This window comes from Nelusetta ayraudi, unplaced genomic scaffold (assembly GCF_046127955.1).
Source record: "Nelusetta ayraudi isolate G7.1 ecotype Tasmania unplaced genomic scaffold, CSIRO-AGI_Nayr_v1 ptg000135l, whole genome shotgun sequence".
In the NCBI taxonomy this organism is placed as follows: Eukaryota; Metazoa; Chordata; class Actinopteri; order Tetraodontiformes; family Monacanthidae; genus Nelusetta; species Nelusetta ayraudi.
This window is the reverse complement of record NW_027466185.1, coordinates 16,817,501-16,827,551: the sequence shown is the minus strand read 5'-3', so window position 1 is coordinate 16,827,551 and position 10,051 is coordinate 16,817,501. Positions and strand designations below refer to the sequence as shown.

At 43.7% G+C, this 10,051-nt stretch overlaps 1 protein-coding gene across 2 annotated transcripts in view; it reads left to right on the top strand.

Annotated features, from left to right (window-relative positions):
* Positions 1-820: 820 nt before the first annotated feature.
* grin2da (glutamate receptor, ionotropic, N-methyl D-aspartate 2D, a) overlaps positions 821-10,051 on the top strand; it is a 110,444-nt gene continuing 101,213 nt past the window's right edge. Inside the window, exons 1-4 of one of the 2 annotated variants that reach the window (XM_076051533.1) lie at positions 821-1,051; positions 2,554-2,691; positions 3,752-3,889; positions 8,845-9,111. In XM_076051533.1, coding sequence (XP_075907648.1) covers positions 845-1,051; positions 2,554-2,691; positions 3,752-3,889; positions 8,845-9,111 — 750 coding nt within the window. In that variant the 5' untranslated portion in view covers positions 821-844. The remainder of the gene's footprint in view (positions 1,052-2,553; positions 2,692-3,751; positions 3,890-8,844; positions 9,112-10,051) is intronic. The other variant, XM_076051532.1, reaches the window with a different exon arrangement.

The following is a 10,051-nucleotide window of genomic DNA, read 5'->3' as shown; positions in this document are numbered from 1 at the left end:
TAAAGTGCTAATCCCCCAGATCCTCACATTGATTGAGACGATGCATTGAAATAATAAACAGAAGTCGCAGGAGTGTAGACCAACGCTTATCTGCTATGATTTAGTGTTGTGAGTGCACCTTCTAATCGAAAAGCGTCAGTGGGATTAAGGAGAACAAACACAATACATATATTTGCAGCGTCAGAGCGATAAATCTGCGGATGAATGGAAGCTGTGTGTCTCACTGTCTGGAGCGCTGCGCTTTCCAAACAGGCCATATGTCTCTTGTCTCTTGCAAGGTAACTCAGGAAATAAATGCAACCATAAAGAAATATTGAAAAACTTTATGGATGGACGTTGACAGATTGAAACGCTCCTCTCCTCTGCTCTCTGTCTCCCCCTTCAGGATCTCCTGCCCTCATCAGGTGAAGCACTGTGAGCCCCTGTCCTCCCTCCTTCCCCCGCCGGACCACCCGGCCCAGACAGAGTCACTCCTGGCCTCACCTGCCGAAACCCCCCATCCGACAGCTGCCATTGGCTCTCCCTTTACCCCATGGTGGCCCCAAGGCCTGCCCTCTCACTGCTATTGGCTGTCCTGGCCTGCACGGGGCCCGCACGCCCCTCGCCCCCCCTGCTGCTCCGGCCCCGGGAGAGAGAGAGGGACTCGGGTGGCGTCAACATCGCTGTGGTCCACTCGGGTTCCTCCCTACTCCCGGAGACGGCCATGGTGGGAGGCGCGGGGGTCGGTGAGTCGGGCCCCGGCCTGGGAAACGGTCCAGGAGGAGGTGGGGGAGGGGGTGGAGGAGGAGGAGGAGCGGCGGCAGCAGCAGGAGGAGGAGGAGGAGGAGGTGGAGGAAAGGGAGTGATGGACTCGCCGGTGCTGGAAGGAGTGGCTGGGATGGCTTCCCTCTCCGCCGCTCCCTCGGCGGCTTGGTCACTCGCTGCGCTGGTTGGGGAGACGGTGATGACGCCGTCCGGCCAGGCCAACGTCATCTACCTGGCGGTGAACGAGAGCAGCCCCGGGAGTCTGCTGCTCCACCTGTGCGAGCTACTCGCCACCACGCCACTGCAGGTATGGGACACGTGCACGTTGCATAATTAAGTTAAACCCCCGTGACCTGGCGAAGACAAGACACTTTGGGTCAAAGGAAGACAGGCTTCAATTGTCTCACAGGGAAAATGACAGAGGCAAAGAAAAGCAGGGCAGCTTTATTGATATAGCATATTTCATAGACAAGGCAACTCAATGTGCTTCACATGATTTCAAAAGCATTAAAAAACAACAAAGGACACAGAGTCTTCAAAGACAAAGTGCAGGGCAATAGGATATATTAAAATGCATTAATAGAGCAGTAATAAAGGAGACTAGAAATACAAAGATGATATAAAATATAATAAGATGAATAAAAGCACTTTAGTAGTAGAGTCTTTAACCTGGATTTCAACACATTCACACTGACTTCACTCCTGTTGGCAGCTTCTTCCATTAGTGAGCAGCACCGCAGCTCAATGCTGCTTCACCATGTTGACTTTCAACTCTGGGCTCCACTAATCTGGTCTGAAGTATGCAGCTCTCACAGTCCTACCGGCTTTATATTCCATTCGCATTTCATTCATGTATTCTGGACCTCAACCATTCAGTGACATTCAGAGGCATGTTGGAATTTTTAAAATAGATTTTCTGACATGAAATAAGCTGTCAAAAAAAGACAAAAAAAGGCTGTTTAAACTATCAGTCAAAAGTGTGGACGCACCTTCTCAGTTAATGGGTTTTCTTTCATTTTCATGACAATTTAGATTGTAGATTCTCACTGAAGGCATCAAAACTCTCAATGAACACGCACGGTGTATGTAGTGAACAAAAAAAAAACTTGAAATAAAGCAACCTGTTTTATATGTTACATTTCATTTTTGCAATGTGATTTCATACATCTTGTTTAGGTATTTGATGTGTTCGGTATGCATCTAGTCTACAATGTAGAAAGTAGTAAAGATAAATAGAAAACAACTGCATCAGAGGGTGTGTCCAAACGTTTAACTGGTCGTATAAATGGGCCCTATGTTGTGATTGATTGAATTGTTTTAGATTGAGCAAACAGGCCATGGTGATCGTGCACCCAGCATGGACGCCCGTCAGCATTTCAGATAGAGTTGTTAGCTGGACTAATCCGGCTCGCTGTGTTTCTTCCTGCTTATATTTCAAAGAAGAACGTTTCTCTGGTGTTGCCCTTTCAAAAGAAAAGCACAAAGAAACAAACACGCAGCCATTTTCGACGTGGCACGTCGTACGTGGCAGACATGCGCATCAAACCTCCCCAACATTATGAAGCCATCCGATGGTGTTTACATGGACTTTGATCAGATCAAAAGCAGCCCAGGCCTTAGCTGCTTGCCAGAGTGATGCACATCAAATACAAAGCATACCAAATCAGAAACACATGATTGCAATTATGTTAATATATAGTGATGGTATATATATATATTCACGTAACCTGTACCTGAACCTAAAAGGTTCTTTGGTGTGAACATTGTCTGTGTTGCCATTGCCATTCTTGTCATCTTGTCTTCATTCAGCCTTTCACGCCATCATTCGCGCCCCCTGTCATTGAGCTGTGTCTTCACCATTCACTCATTCAGTCCTTCATTCATAGTCCAACACACGTGGACGACAGCAGATCCCATCAACTCGGTGAGCTACTTGCGCAGGCAGATGTAGGAGAACACGTGACTCTTATCTTCTCATTCATATTCATCGATTCATTCATTTACCCTTCAAATGAGACGTACGTTGCTTCATAAGTATCTCATTCTGATCTAACCTGGTTATGGCTGCTCAGTGGCTGCCCCGGCCTCATCCGGGGTCACGCGTCACACTGACTCTTTGAAAGCGCCGCCACTGTTTTTCCATGATCTTCTCGATGTCCATTTGCATATCAAACATTTTCCTGTGAGACTGGAAGTGTCAGCAACGCTCGTCTTCAGCGTGCCTCCCTTAAATGGCAACGGGAAAACAAGCATGAAGTCGCTGGCGACCTCGCATCACTGTTGCTCCATTACAGATCGTAATGGCAGCTGGAGGCGGTCGAGCATTTGTCTACTATTTTTCCGCATTCAAAAAGATCTTGTCTGCTCACCAAATCATTCAGTCGCACCATGGCGGTGCTATTGTTGTTTCCGTCATGTTTCCGTCCTGCCCGCCTCTTGGTAAGCCCATGTCGGTGCTGAGGTTTCCCATAAGCCAGGGGCTTATCTGTTGTTTCTGTGGTGTAAAGCAGCTTAAGCTGCACGGCTACAACAAACACACACACACACACACACACACATGGAGTCCACCTGACAAGATGCCAGTCCACCGCAGGGACTTGACTCTGATTTTATCTCTCTGGTTATCGATCCTCAATCAGAGCGCAGCACAAGTTCTCCTACTTTTAAAAGGCTTCAGCTGTGTTGCTATTTTATGTAAAACCTCAAACAGTATTTGGAAACATGCTCCAGAAGTCAAACCATTTCTCAGCGGATAGTGAGGGAATAAATTGGCACTGGATAATGAGTCGTCAGAATTATGATCATGAACAGTGTTGGGTTGCGCACAGTGTTCTTGTCTCCCTGTCACTTCTTCAATTATTCAATTATTCACATTCATCGAGCAAAACAAAACCTGCAGTAAACCTCAGTTTTGATGAACAACAGTCTGGAAAGAGGCGTCATAATTTGAACAAGGCTGATGTTCTTTCTTCTGTTCTTTCTTTGGACCTGCTTCTTCTGTCTTCAGGGTTTGGTTTTCGAGGAGGAGAGGCCGCCACCGCCGAACCGGGCCCCCCTGGCTCCCATGCTGGAGTTTGTCTCTGCCCAGACGGGGGTCCCAGTGGTGGCTGTGGGAGGAGGCGCCAGCCTGGGACGAGAGCCGCAGGTAACAATTGGCGTTTAGGGTTTTATGGTGGATCATTTGGTTTCCACTTAGTGCTGTGGGGAGCAGAAGAACTGGTGGCGGGTGGCTTCAAGGATAAACTAAGCGGTGGTGACTGAGGAATTACCTCTTAACCTCCACTGATCCGTCTGGCATGGGATCACTGTCGTGTCTCATTATTGTCACTTTCGGTTGGGCATTGTTGTGCAGCAAACTGTCACCTCAGAGAAAGAAGCCTGACAACAGCGGCCTTTGGTGTCTTAAGCTTTTAATGTTCTTTCTTCGCCAGACACTCTGGATTCAGCCACAGTGCACAGACGCACAGTTTAGGCTGACTAAATACATCCCGTCAGTGAGGAGGTTGAGTTAGTTTAGCCCCCGTGTTAACGTCCCCAAAGTGTATTCTGTCTCGCTGTGTTTCCATGACCCCTAGAATTGAGCGAAACCTAAATATGGCAATAAAAATCTGGTCACGGAAACAGCTAAACTTGGAAAAGCATCTCACATATCACTAAAAGGTTTTGGCACTCTCATGAGGTGGTTTTTCAGACGTATCCACAAAAAAGGTGTGTCGCAAAAGTGGCATGGAAACACTTTTCACACGTCAGCGGATGTGACGTACGGGGTCACGTGACCAGGTTCACTTCAGGTGAAAATGGCGAGTTATGATTGGACGGAGGAGGAGACGGAATATTTTTTACAGGTAATCAAAGAGAAAAATCTTGCGGAATGAGATTTTATGCGCTCCACACCAATGGAAACAACACTTGGAGACTTAAGACTGATTCTTTGCACACTACAGCACATAAAAAATGCATTAGGAGTATCAAAACTTTTTTTTCCACCTCTGCTTCCTCTCAGCAGCTTTTCTGTAGATTTTTTTTTTGACAAATAACCCTCGGATGATTGTGGGATTAGTGAAGTCAGGGAAGGTGTTTCTCATGACAATTATTTGAGGAACTTGTGACAAATCCCCTACTGGGACACATTAACCAACCTTATCAATGTGTACTTGTCATGTGGGAAACGCAGTACCGCATTGAGAAGCAGGGTGCATCAACACGCAAGATATTGTACACTGAGCATTTCAAAGCTTTTGAGATTGAGCTTCTGACCTTCCTGCAAATAAGGCATCAGTGCTGCGCGACAAGCATATAAACTCCACGACTAAGAAGTGGAATTCCCAGACATTCACAGAGGCTCTTTTGCAACCACATGTGATCTTTAGGCTGCAAACATTTGACTATATTTACATGTTTTCATGTTATTTAGGGCAGCGTTCCTCACAACACTAGTCATTGTAGTTGTATTATTTCGGTAGGTTGTATCAGGTCAGCATAGTTGATTAGAATAATAAGTTGAAATATGTGAACGGTGTGTAAAAGTAGGTCAGATGAGTCTATTGCGGATATGGAAGATGTGATTACAAGTGTGTTGCATGCTGGAGTGAGCTCACGGCGAATGCAACAGCGGGTAGAACACAAGCACTTGTTTTTTTTTTCTCTCTCTACCTCTATTGTCTCCGTTTTTCCACTGCGTTAGGTTCTGCGAGTGAGAACTGGCACAGCCCAGCAGTGAGGTTCCTTTCTCAACACATCACCCCTGCGCGAGAATGCGCCTCTTCTCTCTGAGTGTGACAAACATGTTGCGGCTGTGATGCACAACAATCAGTGTTACTGAGCGTTTTGGAGAACAGAAGATGGTGTTTTGTAATTAAGCATTTCAGAAGACGCGTGGCTGTGGCCTCATCAAGGAGCAGTTATGGAAAAGCGAAATTACATCCTGTTTTGGTTTTTTTTTGCTCCTTTTTTTCTGTATTGCTCCAGTTCTGTCACTGCCGCTAAGCCCATCAGCATCAAAATGAATTCACTATTCTGAGTAGAGGGTGCGCAAGACTGCTTTGGAGTGTACTGCGTGAATATCACAACTGTGTAATTTAGATCAAACAACAGAGGAACATTTTGTTAATTGGAATAAGCACATTTGAATTTTATCTAAATTGACGAGTATTTTTGGAAAGGAGCAAAACAAGAGTTTTGTTTCAAACGCCCTTGGTCCCTTGATTGCAAATAAACTGCGTCACCTTTAATGGTGGTTGTTTTCCCCTTAGCAGTCGGCGAATTAACGTTTACCAGTGTTACCAAAAGCATTAAGGACAATAGATCAAGCCATCAGCAGCTATTAGCAGAGCAGCCATGATGCTCATTATGGTCTCAAAATCTTTATGTTTTGAAATCGTCCATGGATATTAACTTTAATCTATTCAAATTGAAAATGATAAACTTGAAATGTTCAGCATCTGCACTTGTCCCTCAAGAGGTAACTTGATAGCAACTAAGGGAAATATATTGTAGTGTCATGTTCCTGGTTAAAACAACTAAATTCACTGTGAGCACATCTAAATACTAATGCTTGGAAAAATGTTTTCTGCTCCATTTTTCAAGAGATAAAGTCTGTGCCAGAGTGCAAGTCAGACTGCAGCATGTACAGTCTTTTCCTCTTGTTTATTATTCTTTTTCTTCCCAGAAGGTATTTATATTTAAAACTGAAAACATGTGGAGGACAATTAAGTCTTTTGGAGAGAAAATAATAATGAGAAAGACACAGCCCACACGACAACATACCCTGTGAACCTCTCACTTGCTAAGGCCAGTCAATGGGAAACTATGAATACTTTAATATATATATATATATATATATATATATATATATATATATATATATATATATATATATATATATATATATATATATATGTATATATATATTTAAAGTGACAATGTGATTCATTCAATTATGTAGAAACACAAGGTCAACTGATTCAAGATAGCTGGTAGTTAACTGGTAACTAACATTATGGGGGAGAGGGAGGGGGTTGTCCATTGGGGTTTAATCCACATTAACTCTCCATCTGTGAAATACCTTAATAACAAAACTCCAATCAGCCCCTGATTGCCTTTGGAACACTTTGGGATGCTCGATAGATGACAGAGAATCAATCAAGCTCACATTAACAACAGTTTCTAAATCTGTAACTTGGGACGTTGTGTCATTCATTCATCTGTTGCTGCTGATGGCTTGAATGGCAACAGGGCTGCTGAACCATTCTGTTATTCTTTCTATATTGTGTTTTGTATTTTAGAGGACGGGGGAAAGCCGAGATGTTTTACATGATATTTTAGACTGATGCCGATTTGACAGTTAAACCTGCTCATTGCAGTGCAACCCAAGGCAAAACCTTTCTCTGGGGGGAAGCAGCAGAATACTCCCAGAAGTCTCCTTTCAATTTTCCTAAACACATCCTCTCGCTGTCTCCCAGCTACTCAAACATGTTGAATTCTGAAAAAAAAAAAAGCACAGTGACATATTAACTCGTAGCGTCAGCCGTAAAGCCCTCTTTCGACAAGTGAACATCTTGTCCATCTGAAGTTAATGGAGCTCCTGCAAGACGAGCATCGGTTCTTTTTAGTAGCAGTGAAAGTCTCGTTCACACGCCGAGGACTTTCCCCACTGACAGCGGACAGACTGACTTTGCGTCTTATTCATTTTAGAGTTATTCTTTCAAAATCAACTGCAGAAATTCAACCACTAGGCAGGGAGAAAAGCTTTCGAGGCAGAGAGCGAGCATTGTCTCCCACTGTGAGAAGAACACCCCAGTTTAATCACTGGGAGACCAGCAGCTCCGAGCCATCACCAGGCTGACGAGTTGATGACTTCCTGTAGAGGGAAGAGCATTTCAATAAAGTTACCTCAACTATTGAATCCATCTCTTTAATCATCTTTAACTCAAGTGTGAGTGTTATTGCATGTCTGTTGAAGGAGGACAATTTGTTTTCATTATGGGTGGAATGTTGCACTGTCTGCTCCTTTGATCACCATTACACACCCAGAAACAAAATATACATCAATCCTAGACTAGTTAGATGTATCTTATAGTTGGGAAGATCATCAGAAGTCTTTTTATTTGGCCTTCGTAATATGGCCAGAGGGCCTCGTACAGCTATTTCCCAGGCAGCACAGTGCAATCACTAACCCCGTGGAAAATTAACTTGGATTAATTGCGATTAAATTGATTTCCTGAAGGGAATTTTCTTTTGATAAAAAAAGGTTTAATATTTTAATTGAAAAAGAAAGATATTCTATCATATTAAAAATGCACCAGTTGAGTAGTTGGATGTATCTTTTAATATAATATCTTTTCAGTTCATGATCATTTCATTGTAAACAGGATTGGTGAATTAGTTTCCTTTATTTAGAATTCATCTGCAATGCTGTTATACCCTCTGGGTGATCAGGCGAAATGATCAGCCAAACTATTTTCAATCCCTCATTACCGCCAGAGGTGAAAGGTCAATATTCAGGTCATGTCACGACCCCATTAGAAACTGGAAACAATTTGAGCTGAAGCTTTGTAAGATGTATTTAGACTTGGATTCTGATCAATCCAGGCGCCAGGTTTGGCCAGGAATGGGAAGATCTGGATCCCCCCACATAGAAAAGTCTATCCAATTCTAGTAAAATGGTTCATTCATGGTCAATATCCAAAAAAGAGCCTCAAACTTCGAGTACTGATCTAGTGCCAGTTTCTGATACCAGTAACTAAACTGTTACAGGCTCTGTGAATATTTGCAGATTTCAAATTTGGTATTTCAACCTCACACAAATAAAACTAACCCGGTTAATGAAAGCAAGGCTCTATAATATTAATATGAAAAGAATGATTGATGGAAAATAAATAGTGTTCATTTTGGCTCATACCTCATCTGAGATGATTGAGGGACAGGGTACATAATTCATACTGCCACCACAGAGATCGGCTTGCTGTTAAAACACCATGATTCACTGCAGCACAGTGGCCAGTCTCTTCTCACTGTATGAAGACAGTCGTTTTCCCGACTGACCTCTGTGCAGTCAAATGAATTCATACCCTGCTCCCTGTGACTTGTGTTCATGTTTAGGAAAGCGGCTCCATCTACCTCCAGTTCACCTGCTCCACCTCGCTGCAGCTCGAGGTCATATTTGAGGTGCTGGAAGAGTACGACTGGACCGCCTTCTCCGTGGTGACCACACGTCACCATGGCTACGAGGACTTCCTGGCCATGGTGGAGGGAATGACGGATGGTTCCTTCATTGGCTGGGAGAAAAAGAGCGTAGTGATTCTCAACGTGACGGATGACCCCAGCGGAGCGCGCACCAAACGGCTGCTCAAAGACAATGAAGCCCAGGTGAGGCAAAGAAACACAGAGCAGTGCTCTTCCTGTTTCTGATCATTCATCAAACGAAACGTGTTTACTAATTTGGCTTGATTGCTCCACCTGGAACTCAATTATTTCATGCATCATCTGCATCAACAGGAAGTACCGAGCTTATTTTGAATTCATCAGATGATCCAGCGTCTGAGACAGTTTTGTTTGTTTGTCTCCAAAGCTGTTCAGTGACTGGCAAGAATTCATCTTGCAAACTGCTTTGTGACGGACCAAGATGTAATATGTCTTCTCAAGTGTGCAAAAGGAAAGGCAACCCCAAAGACAGGCTGAAGCTTCTTTCTTTCTTTTTTGACTTTGAGGAATGTAGAAAAAAATGAACTCTGGTTTAATTAAAGCTGCACAATTCAGACCATAAACTTTGTCAGATAGATATATATTTGCCGTGCCCTCTCTGCACCAATAGCACAGTAATATAAATACCCACATTGCTTTTTCAAGCGTTCAAAGCTAGTGGTACGTTTTCAAGAAATTAGCATTTCTCTGTTGTAAAGTAGAAATTCACTTGAGCTCAGACTTATTCATGAAGGTTCACTGAGAGTGCAGATCGTTTATATTCTTTAATGGACCATTCAGACACACCCACACCAGTTGACACTTGTGCCTCACATGCACTATGTGAAAGGATGGCATGCATCAATTAGATAGCCTTTACGATGTTGGTGTCCAGCACAATGTTATTAGCAGGTGGGAGTGACAGTCAGGGAAGGTGATGTAGTCGCCAACAACCGCATGTCTGTGGAGGCTTCTGAGTCGTCCAGGTCGTCACGGCCATTTGCCGGCCAGTCATGTCATCTGCATGACATTTATACATGTCAATCATATACAGCAAAGACACGCTTTGGCAATCTGAGTTCCTTGCTTGAGCCTATAACTACCTTTAATAAATGTGTTTTAAATT